Raw genomic sequence first — 23,714 nt, 5'->3', positions numbered from 1 at the left:
CTAAAAACGCACATTTTGAATTCTTTTTTTCCTCTTTCTCTTCATTTCTCTCATGGGTTCCTGCACTTAATTCTGTGATGCTATGTTTTCTTGGTTTCTCTAGGAAGAACGTTATTAGCTGTGTGCTTAGGCATAATCGTGTAATGGTTACAAATGTCATGTGGTTAAACCATTGCTAAATTCAGCATTGGAGTATTATGCATTAATGAGTGTTAGATCAAACCCAGTGCAGTCACTCTGGTCTTCTTTCATCTTAGGACATGAATGAATGAATAGGAATATATAATGTATCGTGCAGGAATTAGCTTGCTTCACCAGAAACGCTGTTTATTACAGAAAGAAGCTGCATGAAAGAGCTGTGATAAAACTGGCCCATTTTCCTTTTCTGTTAGTATGATTTCTTGTCCATTTACTAGAGGCAAAATTATTTTTATAACCAAGGAGCTGCTGGTTCCTTTTTCAGAGGTTTCCTTTCAGGCCCTGTTATGAAAGCCACAGACGTTTCAATAGAGTGTCTTCTGGGGAGCTGAAGTATTTATTAACTCAATTTCTTTTCTTCACCTCATATTTTTTAAATAAAACTTTCCATAATTGTACCTGTTTAGTTATTGTGTCCTATCTGACAGCCATTTGGCACAGAGCACAGTTGGTTGCACAAGCAGGAGCTCTTCTTTTGGGGCAGGCTCTGAATCTGAATTCCTATGGCACAGTCATCTGCTTTTTTTCTCAGAAACGATGGGGCTCTTTCTGTTAGAATTCATAAATCATTATTATTTACAAAACAGGAATCTTAGTAATATTAATATCTCAGTAAAACTTACAGGACTGGGAAAATTCCCTTTGCCTCATCTGGTTCTATAAAACATTGGTTAAGTTCCTTCTTTTTATTGTATTAACAAATCTCCAGCGTTTCAGGCCACAAAAGGAAAGGCTTCTGAAGTAAAGGCTTTACAGCGCTGATAGGAACAATGTGCAGGAGCCCTCGGACAGGTGCAGCAGCTCGGCGCAGAGGCGTGCATCTGTTCTGTGAATAATTCTTTCCCAGTTGGACACTGAAGGACTAATTATGGTATTTGTATGGAAGGGATGTTCTCTTTTCCTAGAATTGCAGATAGCTTTATCTGAGTTATTCTGATGTTTCCCTAACGTTACATCCTTCCACCTCTGCTCAGCCCTTGCTCCAGCTGTCAGTGCTCATAAATTCAGTTTTGAATTTGGCATCAGGAGCCATTTCTCTCTGATCAGAATGAAAATGTGTTCTAATGAAATAACTGAGTCTAACCCAAAATGCAGTAGGCTTCTGTAGAGCATATGACAAGAAAGAAAGAGTTAATTTCATCAAACTTGAAACTGGGTAGGAAATGCTCCTCTGCAATATTACTTCAGCGTTTGGATATGTGTCCTTCCTCTGTCCCTTCACGTTATAAGCTATCTCCCCATTCATTTCACTCATTTTAAAATGGGGTAGTTTCATAGGCTCAACTACTGCTTTTTTGGGCAAATTGAGCCTGATGTCTGCTTGCTTTTCTGAAATGAAACAATTAAATGCATGAAAAAGAATGCAAAACAGCATGTTTTCTTTATGGGAACTGTAATATAAATTTTAGTACAGAGCTCTGTCATAGAGATAAGGACAGAAAATGCACAGGATGGAGCTGTAAAGCAAACATAAAAAAGATTGTCTGAAGCATGTAATTGAATTCACTTTAATCCAGTCATGCAGACAGAGGAGCCTGATGGCACTGCTCAGAATGCTCAGTATTAGCCTGCTTAGAAATGGCCAGAAATATGAAAGTCTCTGGATATTAATGGCTGCAGAAAACTGCTGTAACAAATCTTTGGTCTATTGGGACTGGTTAATGCAAAATTTGAAGCTGAAGGTCCTTCTGACCTGCCAGAGACTTCTGTGCTGAGGAAGCTCAGGGTATGCTGAATAATCCTGGAAATGGCTTCCAAACAGGCTGTGATAACAAACAGGGGATGCGACCATAGTTTTTTATGTTTATTCTTGCAAATTTTGGGATTCCAAACTTGGCACCCTTCTTTCAATGGGTATGCATGTAGGTCATCTCATCGATTTTAGTGCGATGTGCAGTAATGCTTAGCCTCATTAAAGATAGCTAAGCAGCCTACATTAGGGAGCTGGAATGTATATTTTGTCTCCAGGCTCTGCTGCAGTGCTAGGAGCATCTCAGTTATGTTTTTGGGTTGAGGCAAACTGTGAGAATACTTATTATCCTCTTATGGGTTGGCAGTGACACCTTTTGTTTTCACTCTTACTGCTGCATTTCTCTTAGTAGATTCAGGAATAGATTGCCTGGAAAAATAAAGATCAGCAGGAAAGCCTAAATCCATCCATTTGCCTGTCATGTGTTAGGCAAATGGTGCTGACGTTAGGAAATGTGCAGCACTTGACACGTGTGCTCTGTAGCTGTGCGGATGTAGCTTGCAGACATGGTGTGCAGTCAGCGCTTTGTGGTGCTGACAGGATCCTGATGGAGAGCCACAGTGCGCTGAAGGGAGGATAAGTGAATATAAAAAGCATGTAATTGCACTTGTATGTATGTAAATATGTACATTAGTGCAGATTTCCAAAAATCACCATCTATCACAGATTTACGTGTCATTTAGATGAGTTTTTTGAGATGTTTAACTTTTTTTTTTTTTTTTTTTTTTTTTTTTTTACAAGTGAGGGCAAACCTAAAAACACTACACTTTGCAGGTGCCATGCTGCGCAGAGGGGCTGCTGTCACACCATAACAGGGGACCTGCACTGGAAGCCTGGCTCTTCGGCAACACAGACCAGGACCTTTAAGAAGCTTTGAAGTGGTGCAGTGAGAAGGTCAGGAGGGAAGGGGCTCGTGTCCATCAAACCCTGTCTGTCCCCTGCAGCCTAAGAGTAACGGAGAGCTCCGCTTTGCTTTGCTCCTGAGTACCATGTCCCACGGTGACATCAGTGTCCTGCTGGACCCATGCCCCTAGGATGCTGGGGGGTCTGAGCGTGTTGTGAGAAGTGACAGTCATGGCTTAAAAGGATATGTTAAAAGGCTGCTGGAACCTTGTCAGAGCGATTGGAACATCTGTGTGCATGGAATCTTCCAGCCCATTAGGAAGAAGACTTCAATGACAAGGTGGTGTTCCTGGCGTCTCTTGGATGAGTTATTGTGCACAGTGTATGACATCCATACAGAGCCTTGAGCAACAGATGACTAAGTATCATCTGATGCTGTTACTGAAAAGTAGGTGAATGTGTGTATTTCATTGAAAGAAGGAAATGACAAAACTTGGGCGACGCACTTGGAAAGAACTCAATTTCAAAACTCCTTTTTCCCCTTCAGGGCAAAGGCGTCACAATTTGGTTGGAATAAGCCAAAAAGCACAGTCATTTGCTTTTAAGTCTTTTGCAGTTATGGTAGAGAGACAGTGACAGAAACTTTATGAAGTGTGTTTCCAATGTGATGTTTTGGAGTGGGCAGAAGTTTCACTGCTGTCTTTAATGCGACTTGAGTCTTAGTACTCAGCGTGAGTATATGTGATCTTGGCTGCACTCATAATTTTGCAATCAAATGTCACTCAGTATTGAATTTTTTAAAAATTGATTTTCCTAATGCAAGTGATCTCCTAATATGACCTCAAGTGAGGCAGGACCAACCCCTGTAAGCAGGACTCAATAGGAATGGTGAGGCCTGAGTTGGGCGGTCCTGACTGTGAGTACAGCAGTTGAGTTTCACCTCATCCTGACACGAAGCTCATCCTTGTCCTTCAGAGGCCTCGTTCCATGCCAGCAGCTAGCTATGGAGAAGGAGATGGGTGCTGGAGGCCTGCAGGGAGCTATTTTGTGACCTAGGAGAACTTTTGTTGTATCAAAGCAATGTGTTTTTGTGGATTTGTTGCAGACCACCTGGCTGTTCCATGAGGTAAGGCTGCTGGGGTGCCCTAAGCAGGAATAGGTGTTGTGCTTAGATCAATCTGTAGCAGTGCTGAGGTCTTATGGTTGCAGGCGGAGCAGCAGTGATGTGTTGCATCTCACAGTGGCACAGTGCTGGCCAATTGCTCACCAAACATTATGGTTCCTAGAGGCAGCTTTTTAAGTATGTGCAGGGAGATCTTGCATCTTCATTTATCTTGTAATCACTTTGTTACGACTTCAAATATTCACGTGAAAAACACTGGAAATAACAGAAATGCAAAATAAGCTTTAAAAAAAACCCTCAAAACTGTGCATCACTGTAATTTCCATTATTTCCTGGGTTTGACTAGATCAGAAATACTACAGGAAGTGCTTTTCTTGTGGTATTTTTGCTTCCTTTCCTAGCAGAGCCAGAGTGTTACACAGCATGTGACAACGAGATCTGCTGCTGATGGCCTGGCTGTGAGAGCACTGGTTTCTTGCCCCCTGTGACAGACCCCAGCCTGGCAACACAGGATGAGGACCAGCAACTCTGTGGACTGGGAGGTGGCTTGACACTGCTGGTGCTGCAGGGAGCAGGATGGGGCAGTGCACAGGCAGGGGGTGAACAGAAGGGTATTGCCATCACTTCTCCTTCCATTTCTAAAAGCCTGCAGAGAGGCCTGTCAACCTGTGGTTGGAAGGTTTAGGCCAGTTCTTATCGTATCTGAATGGATACACCCAGCTCTGACGTGTGAGTTGGTGGACACTCAGAAGGGTTTTGCCTGTTCCTCAGGCATATGTTTGCAATTTTAGGCCTTCTGGGATCTCAGTTAGAGACATGGAACTTCTGCATCCAGCCTGCACACCGTCCAATTGATATTCTGGGGTGAGCCAGAGTGTATGCATTAAATCCTGCATTAAACCTCTGCTGATAGCATTATGGTTATTAAATAATACAAACAATTTTCTTGTTTGCCAAACAGTGGGGATTCCTAGTGTACACTGGGGAGGCATGAGCTATAAAAGCTTCTATTCTTTTTTTTAATTAGACCATATCTAATTAAAATGATTGCCTGCCATTACAAGCATTTATGAAGAATTTTCCAAATCAACATGACTCATGGGTCTGTATGGAGACAGACTGCACCGCAGTCAATTTGGGATCTGTTTGCCTTTGCCATGCAATTGTTCTTTGTCTTCATAGGCAGGCAGTCTAATTTATCACTTAGCGTGCGTTGCTAGCCCTACTGGTCTCTGCAGTTCCTCTTTCATATGAACTGATCAGCATGTTTTGCATACATATGAGAGCTGTGTTTGAGATCCAGTTTGGGGCCCTGAATGGACAAATCAATTCAAAGGTGAAAGCAGGACTGTCTTTAGATGATGCTGGTGTGGAATTTAACAGATGGAGATAACAGGCTAGTTCTTTCAGCTGTTGAAATCAATGTGGAAACATTAAATGCCTTTCTCTTAAGCCATGTGGGAACAGGAACCATTGCTTGTGCTTCAAGCAACACACAAAGCTTAGCCCCAGAGAACTGACTGTTCTAGAGGGAAGACAAGACCCCAGTCAGAACCGAGGCTAGCTAGCAAAACCTGCTGGAGAAGAGCCAGTCACTCCTGATAAGAGGGAGATACAGAAAGCCAGTCTGCAGTGATGGGAAGCCTCTCTTGGCCTGAAGAACAAATCCTGGCCCAGCTAGAGTAAGAGGTGTGACAGTGTGCCTGGAGGGAAACCACCCCTGCTGGTTGTATGAGTGGCTTCCTCCTAACTCAGCTCAGTGAGAGGCACTGGTTCCGGGGCAGAGCCCAAGAAGCTGCCTGTGGAGCTGAGGCTCCTTGCTGCAAGTAGAGCTGTGTGGCCAAGAAGATGTTGGAATGGTTTGTAGGGACTTTGGCTTGAAATATGAAAACAAACATGCATGTGTATGGAAATCTGAAATGTTCAGGCTGAGTTCCCAGGCATGAAGGACGTGGGGTTTAGAGTAGCATTTCTAAATTGATCAGACGTATTTTTTTTTTCTGTGAGGTACATCCATGTTAGCAGGATGGCGTAGAGTGGAGCAGGATAAGCCCTGTGAGCTGGGAAGACCAATGCTCTGCCAGCATCAAGTGATTGCTCCCCCTCCTGCAGATCCCTTCTGCTTTTCCTGCTCACTTGTTGCAGTGTTTTAAGTACAAATGATGGTGGAGATGTGAGGAAATAGGCCGGGAGCAGGGTGCTGCCTGGAGAGCAACAGTGGCAGTGGGCATTACTTGCTTAGCAACTGCAAGTGAAGGGCTCAGCTCTGCAGCTGGTGAGCTGAAGCTGGTGCTGATGTTAGTGCAAGGTCTGCAATCATACTTAAGCTGTTGCTCTCTCTCATCTCTCTCACTTTCTTATCTACAGTTTTGGTGGGTTTTTCTTCCGAGGGTTATTAAGATATATAAAACATAAGGCCCATGTTATTGCCTTTTCTTTAGATCTGGACAGTCCAAATAATGTGTGATGAGACACAGAATTAGATTTCTATGGTAAGATTTTAAGTTTTTAATATAGACATCCGCATTTGAGTTTGTGTCTTTATTCTGAATGCAGAGTAATATGTAATACCTGCTGTGTGATGTGGTTATCTACAAGGCAGTGCCACTGAAAAAAATAGGAAAGGAAAAAGCAATATTTTCAGCCTTGTTTTGTAGGTGAAGAACTGGGACGCAGACAATGTATTTCTCTGTCATGGGCTAGAAATTAAAATGTTCTTGAATTTCCAGTTTTGTCTTAACCACAAAACCAATTTTTTTCTGACTGGAGATAGTTTGCTTTGGATTTTAAAATGTTTCTTAAAACAGAGTACTGAAATAAAAGCTCTTGTATTGTTATGGCTGCTTCCAAGGACAGAAGCTTTATGCCTATAGTCTTTTCTCCTGCTGCTGATAAAATTATACATTTTCTCACCTCATGTATGGTGGTTGTTGCTAAGACTTCTTTTTTCTTTGCTGTAACTTGAATTACAGTTGTATGCATCATCCAAACGCTACAGCACTATTTCCAGTGCTACCAGAACAAAAATGGCCTGCTTTTTCTCCTGCAAGCAAACACTTTGGTTTTAATTAATGACAATGCAGTTATTAGTTGTCTGCCACTTGCATGGCTTTTATGGGTCACTCTTGTACTCTTTTTCTTTCTCTTTAATTATACAGTTGGTAAAGCAGAAGCTGAGGCTGTGCATGGGACCGGGCTCAGAGTTGCTAGCTAGGAGGGAATGGGCTTTGCAGTCAGGTTTTCCTGCCTCAGAAGACAAAACCAATAGCTGACGTCAGCATGAGGCTGGGTCTTGCTGCTGTGACTGGTGGTGGCTTTGTCTCCTTGGCGCTGTTGCTGGAGCTGAGGTTTTGCCAAGACTGCCCACCAAAGCTGCAGCTGGGCCACAAGGGCTGTGGTTTCTGCTCTCCCACTGGAAGTAAGATTTGCCTTCAAATTTAGGAATGCAGTAATTGCACCTCTAGAGCTGAACCCAGTGACAGATCTGGGCATGGGCAGCTATTTTTACCCAGTTGTTACAGAAGATGGTTTTTGGTTAGTTTGCCTGGATTCTTTTTCATTTTCAGTCGTACGCTTCCATTTTGTTAATACAGCAGTATTATTATGGACACCTGAACTTCTCACAGGAAAAGGAATGGGAGGAGAGTGCTGAAATTAGCAGATAACAACAAGTTTATAGTGGTCTCCTGTGCTCTTTCCAGCCAGCAATTGCAAGAGATGGGAATCTGAGTGATTCAGTCCTTCAGTGTGATCTGAGATGGTCATTGGCCTGTGTGCACCTAATCAAAGACAGGCTGCCTCACATATGGGGTAGAGGTAGCTGAACTTGTGAATCCACAGTGCTCGTACACCAAAGCACAAGGAAAAATGGTAAACCTGACAGGTTGGTTTCACCTGGTCCCACCAGTTTTAAGGCTGCTTGAACACCACAGTCACGTGAAGCTGCCCTCAGAGCAGAGGACTTACCTCTTGGTGCCCTCACACCTAGGAGGTTGCAGTGCTTCCCAGGGCCTCCATCTCCTGTCCCACAGTGCTGCCAGCACTGGGCTGCCTCAGGTCGAGCAAGGTTGGCAAGAATGAGCTGCATCTGAAAGGGAAGCACTGCCAGAACTGTTAAATATAGCTCTATTAATTATTCCTGGCAGCTCCTGCAGCGCCAATTAAACAAGGATTTACATTCCCCAACAATTTTAGCATAATTTTCACTTTTAATCTGCTTTAAGTCCTAAGTATGCAATCTATTAGAAGATGGTTTCTTTCCCAAGTGATTTAAATTCATGATATTTCAGGAGTAAGAAAGGTTTTTGCGCTCTGTAAGAAATCACTAGATTATATGCTTTTGGCTAGTTCTTAATTGGAATTACACATGCTGCCTTTCTCTCACTGCTTTGGATTACTTGCTGTCTACTCCAGCTCTCTGTTTTTCATAGCTAAGGTAGGAAAAGATGTACTTGACTTCTGTTTGCCCACATTGGGTGCACAGCTGGTGCACAGACCAGTGTTGCTGTGATCATTCCTCAGGAGTACTTAAGGAGCTTGGCAGAACTGGCAGTTCCTGGCTGCTGACAGGAGGTAGCAGGGGTGTGTTGTTATGCTGCCTGATTAAGAACCATGCTGGGGGATTGGTGCACCAGAGGTGGTGTGCCACATGCAGCTTTGCAGCAGTGGAGCTGTGTTGTTGCTTTGCTCACGTGTGCTGCAGGTACCCTGATCTCTGTGTTACTGCCACTCCCCCTGCATGGGCCCAAGTTGTACCACTGTCACAGTTGAGCGTTGACATTTTCAGTGCAAAAAAAACCCACCATCTAAATGACATTTCCATGGCAGTGTGACGTATCCCCACTGAGTTGGGGATGAGAGACAAAGAAGATATTGAAAACCAAAGGGCTGTTGTACCATAGCATAATTACTTTATATCATCATAAAAGAAAATAATGTGATGAATGTAACTCAGGTGCTCTCCTTCCCTTCGCGTACTGTATACGTTGAGGTGACATTAACACCAAACTTGTGAGCAGTGGTAAATCTCTGTAAGCAGGCTCGGCCATGGGAAGAGCAGAGTAACCGCTCAGGGGAGTGCTTGGCACTGAGCCTGTAATGGCACTTGGCAGAGCTGTGCTGAGCTCACCATCAGCACTGGCTGCTCCTGCCCCTGGAGCTGAGCGCTAAAATGGTGGTCTTTATTATTTAAGATGTGCTTTGCTGACTCCTTGCTGTGAGGCTGAAGGCAGCCGGTCTATAAGAAACATGCTGGTGTTTCCCCAAGAGCGATGCTGTTTTGTGCCCATGTTGCTCCACCACCTGTGCCAGCTGTCTTGTTTGTCTGGCTGTGCTTTTTTGGGAATGCTGATCGTCAGCTTGGGGATTTCTGTGGAGAAAATGTGCTGTGATTGTAGGACATCAGGAAACCTTTTTCTTTTTTTCCTGTGGAAAGATGAGGGCATTTGGCAAACCCTGAGTAGCATGATCAAATCACTTCTAAGTGTGACTGTGTTGTTTCCGTTCCCTGAGCTATTTATGCGGCGCACGTTTGATGGCAAGCTGTGAGTGTTATGTAAAGAAGTCTGCTAGCAGGCAGTCTCTGGGAGCAAACCTGAGATTTCATTTCAGGCAGGATCTTCCTGAGAGAAGATAATGGGAGGAATGGTTCTATACCCTGACTAGCTTGAGCCTAAAACTCTGTAAATAAGAAAAAATGAGTGTGTTTAATGTTTATATATTCATGATACATTTCTGCTGTAGCGAAATGCATATGTATGCATGGAATCCAATGAAATGCCCACAGTTGTGCATTAACTTTTTTCTCCAGTTGAGGAAACTCAGATGAGCATAATGCGGAGCACAGAGGCTCAATGTGGGCAGTGTGGTACTGCTGCCACAGTGAGTTAGTGAGCAGTTGTGGCTGCCATTTTGTGGGGCTGAGCTGCAGCAAGGAGAGTGGTCTGTTCACATGTCAGCTCTGGGAGAACACGAACAGATTGACGTTCCATTTCCCTGGGTATAAACACTTACACAGCGAGGGCACAAACTCTTGCATTATTGTAAGTAGTGCATTTCCTCATGCTACAAAGGCCATCTCTCATAGGTAATGAAAAGCGATGGCGTCTTGTTTCAGAGAATCAATATTTTTGCATAAAAACTTAACTGTGACCTCAGCTGCAGTAAGATTAGCAACCCTCATGAGGCATCCTCTTGTCACTGCTGGGCAGGATGACCTCTCCCCAGGCAGCAGTCAGACTCCCCGTGGCCCTGGTCTGTGACTGATGGCAACTCTGGATAGCAGGAATAGAGTTGAGGGTGCTCAGACACTTGTGCGGGACTGACAGCCCTGCGCTTGCTCTGCAGGTCTGCAGGCTTTCTGGTCTGCTCATGAGGAGGGGGTGAACTTGTGGGTCTTTACTCCAAATACGCAGTGAATTTAAGAACTGCTCTGACGTGTTATTGCACCAAGTTTGGACAAAATTCAATGTTTTGTAACAAGTTTCAGAGCTAGGTGCATCCATTAAGAACAAGGTGAACTAGCAACTTCTGCCTAACCTGGTCAGAACTGGCCCAGTGACCCTTCCTTGGTGTGCTCTGTTCACTGATCCCTGCAGCTGTACTGACCTGCTGGGCTGGCCTCCCCTGCCATCACAGGCCTGTCATTTTGCCCTTGTGACTCCTAACCTGTGGAAAGGTAGAAGGGTCTTCTCCTGTGTTTATTTCTGACACCAGCTATTCCTTCTCAATATATCGAAAGTCCTCTTCTCATCTCATTTCTTTTGCCCAGCTTTTTAGCCTTCTATTAAACAGCGCATGCGGAAATATATTGGTACTCCATGGCACTTTGGATGACAAGAAAATCCAGATGTTAATATATTTTTCCTGAATTTAAAGTTGGCTGCATGATTTGTTTTTTAATTCGGGTGTACTTGAACATTGGCGATGAATGCTTTCCAGCACCTAGTGACAGTATTATCTCTGAGAAATCTTCCCTTTGAGTCAGTGTGAAAGAGAAGGAGGTGAGAGTCAACTCAGGCCACGGCATGTTTGCCCAGGAAGCACCAGAAGGTCTGGTTGTAATAGGTGACCTGAGCCCACATCCACAGGGCCTCATTAAACAGTCACGGAATTGCAGTGGCTATGACAGGGCGGGAGTTTTGTGTTAATCATTCAGCAGCAGGGAGATCTGTATTTCGCCTCAGACTGATACTTTACCATCTGTTTGAAGCCTTATTGTTTCCTAACAACTGTTATTAACATGTTAATTTTATTCCTGTTGGAGTAACCATGATGTTGATCAACCAGATTGTTTGAGATGTCGAAGTTCCAAATAGAACTGTGTTGTTCCAATTAGCGAATTCATTTCTTGTATGGTTGATTGATGTCTGTTTAGTACGCTTGTCTTAGCTCTGTTCTGTCCATTTGAGGCATTGATCTTGCTCTGAACTGTTCTATCTGATCTTAGCAGTATTTCCATCATGTGACATCTGAAAGGATACCATGGCTTGGCAGTGGGCTAAGCCTTAATCTCTGCAAATATCTTGCAGCAGTTTGCAGTGAATACCAGGAAGAGACAGATTTCATAATACGAACCTGCACAGTTTGAGACTGACATCTGCTAAGCTCTGCTTCTAACTGCTCACAGTGGCTGGAAGCTGCTCCCAGGGTCAGCCACCGGCCCCTGCAGCAGGGTTTCTACCAGGAGCAACAAAGAAAACATTGCCAGTGTGTTTCCTATTCAGAAAGGGAGTTTGTCCAGTTCAATCTTTTCAATCTACAGCCTAATTTTGAAGAAAACAGTGGTAATGTGGTCGTAAAATTTTTTCAACTACAGAGGAAAAGGACACTGTAAGCACGGCACTGCCACTGGTCCATTTCTTTTGTGCCCTTTCAGATCAGTGAATTTGTGAGTTCTGTCTCTCCCTTTGCACTCTTGGTGGGTTTCTAAGGTATGGGTTGGGATCTAATAAACAGAAATAGCAGTCCAAGGCAGCACTTGGGCAATACAAAAGTAGCTAGATAGGGCCATAACAGCTGTGCTAAAGCAACGTGTGTGGCTGCCTGGGTGCTTTAAAGGTACTTCTGTATGCCTCCTGCAAACAACAGAGGTGAGTGATCACCACTGTTGTCTCTGCTGTTTCCTGCTGAAGAGAATGTCATAGCTGGTGAAGGCAAAAATGGTGATTATTGTTTTAGTACACATAGGTTGGGGTAATACTGAATCAGTACAACTCCTTCTGTAATTGCACTTACAAAACTAAAACCATTTGAAGAAGAAAAAAAAAAGCTTTATTTCCATGAGAATGATGTTGATAAGCTGACAGGACTGACAATTTTGTATAAGTCTTGCCAATCACCTAGATGCACACATCAAATAACGATGTGTGAGGTCAGTAAAGTCTCTTTATGTGTGTGCTTCTCTTTCCTTGATGATATTTAAATGCGCCCCCTCCAAGAGGAGCTCAGCCAAGCAGTTAAGCTAACTTGTGCTCCCTCAGCCATCCGAGAGGAAGCAGGGCGGGAGTGCTGGTGCAGCTCAGCAGGCTGCTGATGGACTGGGCCACCTGGCTGCTCTGAGCTTCCCAGGAAGCGAAGGACTGGCTGCTGGTTTGCCGGGCCTCTGGGGTGTGTGCAACATGGGTGCTGCCTGCTGGTTGTGCGCCGATTCCTGCTCTGGATGTGGGTCCATGCTGCTCCTCATCTGCCAGACCTTTACCTGGCCCTTGTCTGTCCTTTGTCCCTTCCTAAGAAAAAGAGAAGTAAAAGCCTGTAAATATCCCCTGTTCTTCTACCTGTTTGTTTGCACAACTTAATTGTAAATCCACAAATGGAGGCAGTACAGCTCTGGATACGGCAGAGCTGTACTTTTTGCTTTCACAAGTATTTGGGCTCAGAGGGAAGGAAAATCCCGTGATTTTGTGAATTTGTGATCGCAGACCCAGTTTCTGCCACAGTTCTTGCTAGCTTTGCTGGTGACTGCTTCCTGCTGGCTATATATACTTGCATCTTTCTGCCACTTAATGGCATGTTTTCATTCCTTTGCTCTGTAGCACTTCATTTAACTAGGTTATGAAAACTTTTGATATTGTCTTGTTTAAACATTTATGGCAATTAAAATTGCACCAAGGGTGTTTGCAGTTTCAGGCTTGCGCAGTGGACATTCATAAAGGCTGAGGGAAACGCTGCAGCATGGTCTGCAGGTGTAAGGTTAGCTTCACTTTTCCTGTTTGAGTATTGTATACGAGTCGCAGTAATGTAAGGGCTGACTGCAGGAAATAACAAAGTGGGAGGAAGGTTACGTGGTGCTTGGACAGAGATTTTTTTTTTCAATTTAATCTAAATCAGCTCTTTTGTAGGCAGAGTTGTGCTTCTCTCTTAGAGTGGTTGAAACTTTGACTGAAGTTCACATTATCTTGGTGCACTATTTAAGGCAAACTGTTTATATTTTGTTCTGTGTGCCTTCATCATAACATGCATGCTGTCAGAGAGCATTGCCTCTTTATTGCTTTATGCCAGAAGCTAGTTATGATTTCTTCTGAGAGCTGTTCTTTGTCAATCCCTCAATCTTTTATAAGTGAGATGATTGACTGTAGAGCACCTGCATCTACATAAGGAAGCAACTGTAGCTGTTGGGCCTTATAAGCTACTAATGGACTTCTCCTACCTTAAGCCCTGGTATAGTGCTGTAAGGAAAAAGGTGTCAGGGAAGAAAGAAGTAGTTTAACAACTCGGACTTGCCAAATGGACCACTCTCACCTCATCTGAACATAAACCTAAAGTTGTAAATGCACCTTGCTAGTTGCAGCAAGTTCTGTTTTGTTCATAAGTGTTATCTTAGCTGTTTTATGATCTTTTAAGTTATAACGTAAGTCTAAATAAGCCACTGGTCATTTTATGGTTGTTCATCTTTGTTCAAGTCTTGAAAAGCAGGCTTTCCAGTGCTGCATGCGGATGAGCAGCTAACAAAGGTCATTATGCTCATATACGGCACTCCCTAGCCCCACAGGATGGGTAATTCTCAAATGTTTTGCAGAAGCCTGCTGCTGTTTCTAACATGATGAGTGCAGCATACCTCTGCTCTGACACTAATTGATATGGTAGACCTGAATCTAAATCTTTGTTTTTAAATCATCATTTCACATGGACAGCTTTACCTCGAGCAATAATTGTCAAGCAGGACTGAGGAACTTTTGGTATTAGCATAGTGGGTGGGACTTGATGGCAGGGAGATAGAAGATAATTAATGACTGTCATTGTCTTGCCTGTAGTCAGTGGTTTGACGTAAGATGAAATGCTACCAGCCACTATCTTAATGGGCTCTCTAATTAGGATACGTAGCTTCATATCCCAGGTTGTTGGCAGCCACAGATAGCGCTGACTGTAACTGAAGTGAGGATCATAGACATGCAAATTAAAGGTCTGGGGTGAAATCTTTTTTTCTTCCAGAATGAAAGAAATGTTCTTGGCACCCATGGGAGTGAGGTTTTGCATTAGATATAAAACAGAGCATGCAAGAATGGAAGTTCACAACATTCAGAGCCAGTTCTGGAAATTCCTATCTTGCTCTTGTGGTGTCTTATTTTTCTTTGCTGCAGATTGGCGTTTGTGTCTTCCCATATGATCTTCCTGTAAATGTTACAGTTGCAGCAATTGATGCCTGCAACCTGATCTAAATGTGCATGTTTGGTGGCCCTGCCAGGCAGGGGGGTTGGAACTACATGATCCTTGAGGTCCCTTCCAACCCGGGTGATTCTGTGATTCTGTGATTCATCCAATGATACAGATAAATCTTTTTGGATTCTGGCTTTTATACAAGCTATGGAAACAAACACACAAACACTATACACAAACAGCTCACAAAAAGTACTTTCCTGTGTTTTAGGTCTTGCTTCTGGCTGTTTTCTAGCTTTCTGCATTTGTATCTTGGTCACCTCGACCTTTCATAAAATTATCACTTCCTTGTCAGCTGGGATCATGGAAACTGCTTTGGTCAGCATCTCCTTTCCCTCTGTGTTGAGTGAAAAGAGGTATTTTCATTATCCCATAACCTTGTCATCTGATCTGACTTTGCATTAAGTAACAAGATGAGACTGTTGAGAACAATTTATTGAAAACAAAAAATGGAGATAGAGTGAAGGAAAGGATAAGGAAGGTATATATTGCTTAGAGGCAACAATGAAGTCTAAGGAAATTGAGCTGGACTTACTAAGACTTAAGGAATGTAATGACTGATGTTGGCAGTTATATCCCTCTCTTCTCAGGTCAAAGAGACTACATACGTGTTGTTCCCTTTGTATGAATATTTTTAGAATGGCTACATGTGAGTATTTACACAGCAAGTACTGTATTTGGGATTTTAACAAATGATTTGGGACCTACTATAATCTGACAGACTTCTGTTGATTTAAATAGAAAGCAAATATCTAGAGGGGGAAGTAGAGTTGAAAATGATGGTTTAAGTTGATAATTTGACAGGTAGCTGTTGGATCTAGGCAGCTAATTTGTCTCCTTTAACATCTTATTTTGACATTGACTGGTTTAAACGGCTATTCCCTTGCAATATGACTCATGCATTCCTCAAACATTCAGACACGTTCTGCACATTGAAGCAATTTTATAATAAACCAGGTATCTTGGTGTTCTGATGTTAGTTGGCACTTGGAATTTCTCTTAGTTTATTGCTATCTACTTATTGTCTGCCTGCATCCCTCAGGTCTCTACTGAAAGGTAAATTCAGTTCTAGTTCTTGTTATACTCCATCCCATGCATCCTTCCAGCTGCTTGTTTTACTTACGATTTTTTTTTTTGTTTTCAGTGTTTCAGGTGGATTTCAATCACTATGATTATTTCTATGCAAACTTGAGTTAGGTTTTTAAAGCAAATCGTAACGCTTATAGTCAGATTGATTTGTTAGTTCAGAAGTTTTTTTTATTTTTATCTATCCAATGTGCAGCTTAAGGCTTTTCATGGCAACGCTAACAAATAATTAAGAACAAATCAATTAAAAGCAGCAGCACTTGTTTGCTTTCTGACACAAAGTTAGCAGAGCAGTCCTGAAGCCAGAAACAAGGGCTTCTGGACGCAGTTTGGTGCACCTGGAGCTCCTGATCCACATCCATTTCAGTGGCAGGCCAATTACTGAAGAGTGCTGGTCAGCGATCTCAGCCTCATTTTCTTTTGCTGCGAGGTGAGCAGGCCAGTTAAGAAATGCTGGACACTAGCCACCTCCTGATTATTCACTTCTAGCCAAAAAAAAAGCACAGCTCAAGGGAAGTTTTTGGCCAGGAGCCACACTAGCCCAATTTATTTTCAAGCAGGACAACAATACAAATGGATGACACAAAGACTGTGCATTTCTATAGTCTCGCAGCCTGCATGTAAGTGCATTTTCTTGCCAGTATAATGAAATGGGTCTAATTGAGACATGCTGAGTGCGAGCTCAGCGCTCAGGCAGCATGCGGGCGTTTAGCACCCACGAATGAAGGCAGCTCTTCGCTTCAGTTTGCACCGCTTTCTGTATTATTCAACAGTGTGCTCAGAGCTGTCGTCAGGAGGCAAGAAAACCTTAGAAGCCAGAACCAATAGCTTATAAAGCAAATTAAGTTTCAATAAAATAACAGGGGAGGAGCTGGAAAGCTGCCACTTTCACAGGATGCAAGAGAGGGTAAAAAGTAAAGAAAACAAATTTATGGTGATGTCTCCAGCAAGGAGACAGTTGTCTCCTGGAAGGAAACAAAAAATATGCAAAAGCTCCTTTTGGGTGCACTTTTGTGTACGGTTCTCCTTCAGACTTGTTGTTCTTTTCATGGGATTATTTTTAGTTTTGGATTTCTGTGGCTGCTTTGCAGTGCTGTGAATGCAGGAATGAAAGCCCAAAATGTTACTGGTTTCTTTATAAGAATCTAAAGATAAAACCACTTCAGTGAATAGCTTAGTATGTGCTGGGGCTGGCATGGGGAGGCAGTATGTAAAATACCTTGGGCTTTTTTTGAGCGACTGAAATGTAGCCCTCACTGTTTGGGTCTGGGAGTGTCAGTCTATGCTCGTGGAGGAGGTGGCTGCCATGGCTTCTAACCCATTCCTCCTGCTGCCTAGGGCACTCCAACTGGTCTGTTACTGGAGAATGAGGACGGAAACAGCTCAAACTTTCAGTGTGGACGATGTAGGAAATTGAAGTAGGCTGAGGTTAGTGTTTCAAGAGGAGAACAGTGAACTTGTGCCTATCACTGCTCCTCAGCAGTGGCCAGCCTGCTGCTCTTGCAGGACTGTGCTGAGCCTGAATTTGGACTACAGCTCTGCTTTGCTCCTTCCTCCCTCTCCTCCATGTATCTCTCCAGGCAGCTGACTTTCTAGGATTGCTGTAGAGATGTGGCTGCTTCTCCACAGGAATCTAGAACAAGCTCCGAGTGCCTTTGCTAAGCTTCACTCAGTGCAGATATGGGGCAGTGAGCACAGAGCATGCTCCATCCAGTGTGAATGAGTGGCTGTGGCATGGTAGTGGCTTTTATTATTCCATTTTCAACAAATTCCCATTGGCATTTCCTGAACATGGTCAGATCCATCATCTTAATGTACCTGAAGGGATGGCACTGGCTGAGCATGTTTTTACTCTTTCCTGTGCTGCATCCTATACTTTAAGTATAATGTAGTCTTTAAACACAGTGCAAGAGCTCATGAGCAGCATGGGAGCACAAAGCAGATTTGTTAGATGGTAGTTAAAAACAATTAAAAACCCAAGCTGGAAATCTTGGAGTGTGGAGCTTGGAGAGTTCCTATTATCCAGGTGCAGTGATTCGGTCCATATGAATGCATGCTCTGTTTCTGTGGCTGCTGTGCCCTAGAGTCACGCTTGCTCTCCTGTGCTCTATGTTTCCACTCCATGCTGCCTTCAGCTGCTGTTGAGCCTGGCTGGGGCAGGGCTGTGGGTGCTGCGTAACGTGGTGCACATGGCTTTGTTTCTTGTGTTGGCTTGTTTGCTTTGCTGTGCTCTGGTCTGGTGTCAGAGTTATGTCTGCTGTGGGCCTGAGGGGGATGGCTGTGGGCACCACACAGTGTTTACTCGCTTGCCACTTGGTGTTTAACTTGTCACAGATAAATAAGCCTTACTGCTGAGAAGTTTTTCGTTGTATTCTCAATCAAACAGCTCAGCTGTTCAATCTGATGGGTGATGATAACCAACCCATGGTGGGTTGTTAACTTCAATCCCTTTTGATGCAGGCAGGGAACTGCTGCTGCTGCTCCTGTAGGGGAGGCAGTGTGGTGAGGCCAGTCCTTTGCTGTGTAACCCTGCACCCCTGATCCAAAGTAAAAAGTCTTTCCTGCCTGGGGAGATGCCTGGGCAGTGGGCCTGCTGCTTGTGGCATTGTGAGGCAGTACCTTAAGGCTGCTGGGATGTATGTGTTGTGTGAGGGCTTCATCACACTGTGGGCTGCATCCCTAGCAGATGTGTATTGTTGTTAGAGTAACCATTAGCAGTTCTTGGGGCAGTTGCTTGCTGGGCTGTGAGTGTTGGGCTCCGGGATGTTCGGGGCAGCTGTGGGCAGTACTGGTTGTGCTCTCTGTCAGAGGATGTTCTCACCCCAGGCTATTTTTTTTTCTTCCTCTATGTTACACATCAATAACAATACAAAGGTGCCTTATTTATTTATTTATTTATTTTAATTTTGTTAACAGACCTCTTTTAAGAAAAAGTGACTTTCCAGCATGGCTAAAGGAGCTGAAAGAACAGCTTTAGAAATTCAGACAGGGAGAGCAATGCAAACTGTGGTGGTTGTAATGTCAGTTTGTTTGTTTGTTTTTGTTTTTTGTTTTTTTTTGGGGGGGGGGGGAGGGGGAAGTATGGTGGTTTAAATCATTTTTATTAACTTCAATTCCCGGAATATTTTTTACTTGGAGTTACCCGAGTGCTCGTCGCGCTATTTTGTTTTAAATATGATGTAAGGTAGGTACAAAATACAAACGGGCACAAGGCAGCGCGCGGCAGAGCTTGGTAAAGCAACGCTGCTGGAGCTGCTGAGCGGCACCTGCCGCCCCCCGCGCCTCGCGGCTGCTCTACCCGGCGCGCTCCCGGGGGCTGCACACAGCCGGACCCGGCACGGAACCGCGCGCGGACGCACCTGAGCTCCCGCGAGGGGGCGGTGGGGCCCCGCCTGACGGGGCGGGCCGGGGCGGGGCTGCGCGAAGCGGGCCGGGCCGGCCGCGGCGGCGGCGGCGGAGGGCACAGCGGGGGCCGCCGCGGCCGCAGCGTGGCGGCGATGGAGCCGTGGAAGCAATGCGGGCAGTGGCTGATCAGCTGCAAGGTGCTACCGCCCAACCATCGGGTCACCTGGGACACGGCCCAGGTCTTCGACCTGGCGCAGACGCTGCGCGACGGCGTGCTGCTGTGCCAGCTGCTCAACAACCTGCGCAGCCACTCCATCAACCTCAAGGAGATCAACTTGCGCCCGCAGATGTCCCAGGTGAGGCCGCGGGGCCGTCCCCATCCCGCGCTCACTTCCCCGCTCGTGTCCGCGGTCGCGGTGCCCCCGCGTTCTTTGTGCGAGGCTCCCGGCGCCGCCCGGCAGCGCCGCCGCCGCTCCCTGCCCGCTGCTGGGCCCCGCTCGGAGCGAGGGAGCCGGGGCTGAGCTGGGAGGGTTTCGGGGCGGCCCCGCTCGGGCGGTGCGGTGCGGTGCTGAGGGGAAGTTCGCCTCAGCGCGGCGGCGAGGACCGAGCGCAGCTTTGCGCTTCTGTGCTCGCCGCGCGCCGGTGATCGCCACGGGCGGTTCGTCGCGTCAATAGCCCCTCGTTGTGTCGTTCTTCGGGATTTGCCCAGGTGTGCGAGGGGGCGGGAGGCCGTGGGCACCCGCGGTGCTCGGGGCGGGCGGGGGGCGGCCCGCAGGGATTGGGGGCCGGGTTCGTGCCTCCGGCGCTCCTCTTCTGTCCCCGCCGCCCCGCAGAGCGACCGGGAGACCGCTGCACCGCGGGAGTCCGACGCCTCGTGGTCGACTCTTCCAGCTGATGTTTTGGTTACATAATGACATAGTTAGAAATTCATCCGGTTTTAGATACTTTATTTATTTTTTTTTTTTGTCAGGGCTTCTCTGTTTTGTTGCCGCCTCACAAAGGCAGCCCCGCGCCGAGGTGAGCCTGTAGCGGTGACGGGGCTCCGGCTCTCCTGCCGCCCCCTGCACGTCTCCGCCCCGCCGGGGATGCGGCGGGTGTCGGGAAGGAAGCCGAGCCTCGAGGCTCTCGTGGGTTCCATCGCGTTGGGAAAGGGACGCCTTGCACCGTTTCATATCGTTGTGAAACGTATCAAAATGAGAGCTGCTGTACACAGCAGAAAAGCTGAGGTGAAAGATACTTCTGTAGGGATTGTTCTTCGTCCGTATTTACTCACACGGCCTACTACATTGTTACTTTTTAATTTCCTTTTCTGGCAACTGTTTTATTGCCAACGCGATCTCTGTGTGCGCCATAGGGAGAGAAAAAGTACCAGGCCCTACTTCAGTGGGTCAGAGTGGAAACCCCCACACTGCTGTGTTGTATTAGAAGGTGAGATGACTGCCCTGCTGTAGCTGCGTTGGGTCAGAAGGGTGTGAGGGGTGTCCTGGTGTATATGTGTTGGATTGAAAGGACTTGGTGGCTGTCCTAGTGTAGCTATGTTGGATTGGAAATGCGTGATGGATGTCTGAGTGTACTTGTGTTGCACTGGAAGGCTGGGATGACTCTCCTGGTGTTGCTGTGTTGAATCAGAAAGGTGTGATGACTGTCCTCGTGTAGCTGTGTTGGATCTGATGGGTGTGATGCATCTCCTGGTATAGTTGTGCTGGGTTAGAAGGGTGAGATGACTGTCCCAGTGTAATGGTGTGTTGTATTGGAAGGGTGTGACGGGTGTCTCAGTGTTGCTGTGTTGGATGGGAAGGGCATGATGGGTGTTCTGGTGTAGCTGTGTTGGATTGAAAGGACATGATGGGTATTCTCATGTGCTTGAGAGCTCCAGTGCCTGTTTCAGTTGTGCATGCAGAGGCAATGCTCTAACAGCGTGGGGAGATGTGCTTCCAAATGGAATAGATTTTAAGAGGTTCTTCTGGGTCCGTACCATTCAAGCTCCATGAGAGACTCAGGCCTTGCTTAGCTGTACCAGATTCCTGCTTCATGTCTTTGTTATAGATGGATGAATTGCTTCTGAACTGACCCATTTTCACTTGAGCTTGAAAAGCTATAAATAATTTCCATATGAACTGTTGCAAGTGGTTTCCTGCCCTACTTAGAGTGGATAAAAATGATAGAAATAGATTTAGTTTTGTTTTAATGAACCAGTAGGGTGTCCTCCTGATATTACACAGTATTATTTGGATAGCTAACTGGTAGAATCAACTTTGGTTAGAAGTTTAATGCCACTTGCAAAGACCATCATCAGCTTTATTTTTATTTATGATGAAAAAAACCATAGTGGTGTGCCTTTGAGTATCAAAATGTTCTGTCTTCCTTGTTTAGGGCTGTTTGAGAATCGTTAAGATCCATATTCAGTTCTTTATTTAAAACCATGAAATACAGTTTTAGATCTTGGAGTACTTATAATGTACACTTGGAACGGGAGCTTAATACGTGCAATGTGTGCATACTGGAACCATTTCCCAACTAAGAGGAGCCTCCTGTCTGCATCCCTGCTGCACACTCAGGGCACCTGCACTGCACTGTGCTGCACACTGCCCTTACCAGTGGTGTGTTTCTGCCCTGTGCTGCTTTCACTCTGAAAATGGGGGGAACTGCTGCTGGATCAAACCCGTAGTTGCTAAGCCAGCCCTTCTGGTACCATTGCTTTCTGCAAGGTCAAGGCTGGACTGTCTTAGTGAGGTTGTGTGGGGTTTGATGAAAAGCCTCTTAGATTAGAGGAGGTGGTTTCTTACGGAAAGAATCATTCAGTGAAAATTTCAGAAATTGTTCTAAACAATGTAATAAATAGAAATTCTGCAAGTTGCTTGTGGTTGGCACCTACGGTTATAAAGAATGCCAGGCATAACTTATGCTGAAGTTTCAGAGGCTGCTAACTTTATGAGAGTGACTTGGAGTCTGCTGAGCTCTGAGTTGTGAGTTTTGCCAAGATAGCATGTGTCAGCATACTGGTGTGTTTGGTACATTGTAGGATCTTGGACCTCACAGAAATACAAGCTAATTCTCCCTGTACTTGTGAGGCAGTGGCTCAGGGATCTCAAAGGCATGAGCTGCCAGAGTGGGTTGGACATTAGCATGCAGCCTGTGGTTGTGCAGCCTGCTTGAATGCCGCTGTGTCTGTACTGCTCAGCTGAGCTGTTTGAACCTCCTGTGGCCCTTATATGTTATCCTCTAAAATAGAGCTACAGTTCCTCTGCTCCATGACCTGATGTTGTTTCCTGCTGAGCGTTCAATCTGAGAACAGTCAGGGGATTTCTACTGTGCTTTTTGAGCAGTAAAACCAGAGAAAGAGAAGGGTGGAGGTGAAGGGACCTCATGGGAGGCAGATTGCACAGTTTTTGCCTTGGCTTGTGCTGCTTTTGACGTCTGTCAGACCTTTGTCAGTGAACCATGTTTTCATGTCTAGTTACCAAGTCACCAGTGTCAAAGAAAGAGAAGGTGTGTGATGCTGCCTCAGTCAGAGGTTAGAGTAGCTGCTGGCTCACTGATAACAGAGCCAAGTCTCTTCCTTTCAGCTACGTCTTTATTTATTTATTTTTTTTAGATTGAATGTGGTGGATCAGATGTCTGTAACACTCATCAGCTCTGCTCAGAAGCTCTTGGTAACCCATTAAAAGCTCCATCAGAAGTGCAGAGGGATTGCAGTTGGTGCTGCCTCTTTAATGCTGCACACAGAGGCTCCATGTAGTGGGACAGAGTGCTGCTGAGCTGCTGGGGGAGAACCAGGCTGTGCTCGTAGGGGAAGAACAGAAACTGAGGCTGATGCCTGGCATTGCAACACTGGCACGTGCTCAGCCAACTGGCAATGCGTGCGTTTTGTTCTGTGAGCTGCCCAATGTGGGGCCACCTGTGTGTCTTACCACTGACCACTCATTTTCTGTCACAGCTGTTGTCGTGGGCGGTCTGTGTTAGGCATCTGGAAGCTGTGGATTCAGCCCCTTCACCTTCTTGGAGATGATGCCTGCATAACAGAAGTGTCTCAGTGGTTTTAGATTGCAAAACATAGGATTTAGAAGCTATTCAAATGTTGGCTGTTATTGCTAGCATTTCTCTGTGTTTACGACGATGAGCCTGGTTACTGCAGTCTGTCCTTAGAAGAATAGATGCTGATTCAGAAACTCACATGGAGAGCAAGCCTCAGGTATGGAAGTACAAAACTCATCTGCAGCAAGGACAGTCTTACTGCATTTTGCTAACCAGTTTCTGACCTCCAGGAGCTGAATACTGCCTGCTTTTGTCTGAGTGCTGGGTCACTGGTGGGAAAAACTGCATGTGGGCTTTGTATGGGAATAGCAACAGGTGGGCTCAGGGACTTCCACGTCCAGGTGTTTTTACTGTGACTGAGAAGAACAGTGGCATCGGCCAGAGTTAGAACTCTCATGTCACTCCAAACCCATTTCCCTGTTTGATCTCTCCAGGGCTAGCAAAATCACTTGTCATTTTCATCCTCTGCACGTGCAATTAGGAAAGGAGATTGTATAGACAGATCTCATGGACATCTTTTGGACCTTAAAGCCAATTGTATGAGGGTCTGATTCAGACCTGATGGATGGCAGTGCTTTCTTTTCTGGGGCTGTGCAAATCTTGCTGCAGGCATGTGCTCTCTCACGTGAAGGAGGTTAAACAGCTGCCAGGGAGGGAGCTGGAAGCGGCATTATGTCAGTG

The 23,714-nt window shown here is 45.4% G+C and overlaps 1 protein-coding gene across 6 annotated transcripts in view; it reads left to right on the top strand.

The window, feature by feature from the left end:
• The window catches only part of VAV3 (vav guanine nucleotide exchange factor 3), a 179,068-nt gene that overhangs the window by 5,533 nt on the left and 149,821 nt on the right, over positions 1-23,714 (top strand). For 3 of the 6 annotated variants that reach the window (XM_048947101.1, XM_048947099.1, XM_048947100.1), the window contains exon 1: positions 19,095-19,354. The exons of 1 other annotated variant lie outside the window; for it this stretch is intronic. In XM_048947101.1, the coding sequence (XP_048803058.1) occupies positions 19,151-19,354 (204 nt within the window). In that variant the 5' untranslated portion in view covers positions 19,095-19,150. Of the gene's footprint in view, positions 1-2,722; positions 2,843-2,863; positions 3,132-19,094; positions 19,355-23,714 lie in introns of those variants that run through there. 2 more of the 6 variants (XM_048947103.1, XM_048947104.1) reach the window with 2 other exon arrangements.

The sequence above is a fragment of the Lagopus muta genome, chromosome 5, assembly GCF_023343835.1.
Source record: "Lagopus muta isolate bLagMut1 chromosome 5, bLagMut1 primary, whole genome shotgun sequence".
NCBI lineage: Eukaryota > Metazoa > Chordata > Aves > Galliformes > Phasianidae > Lagopus > Lagopus muta.
Note: the sequence above shows the minus strand (reverse complement) of the source record. Positions and strands in the feature narration are given on the sequence as shown.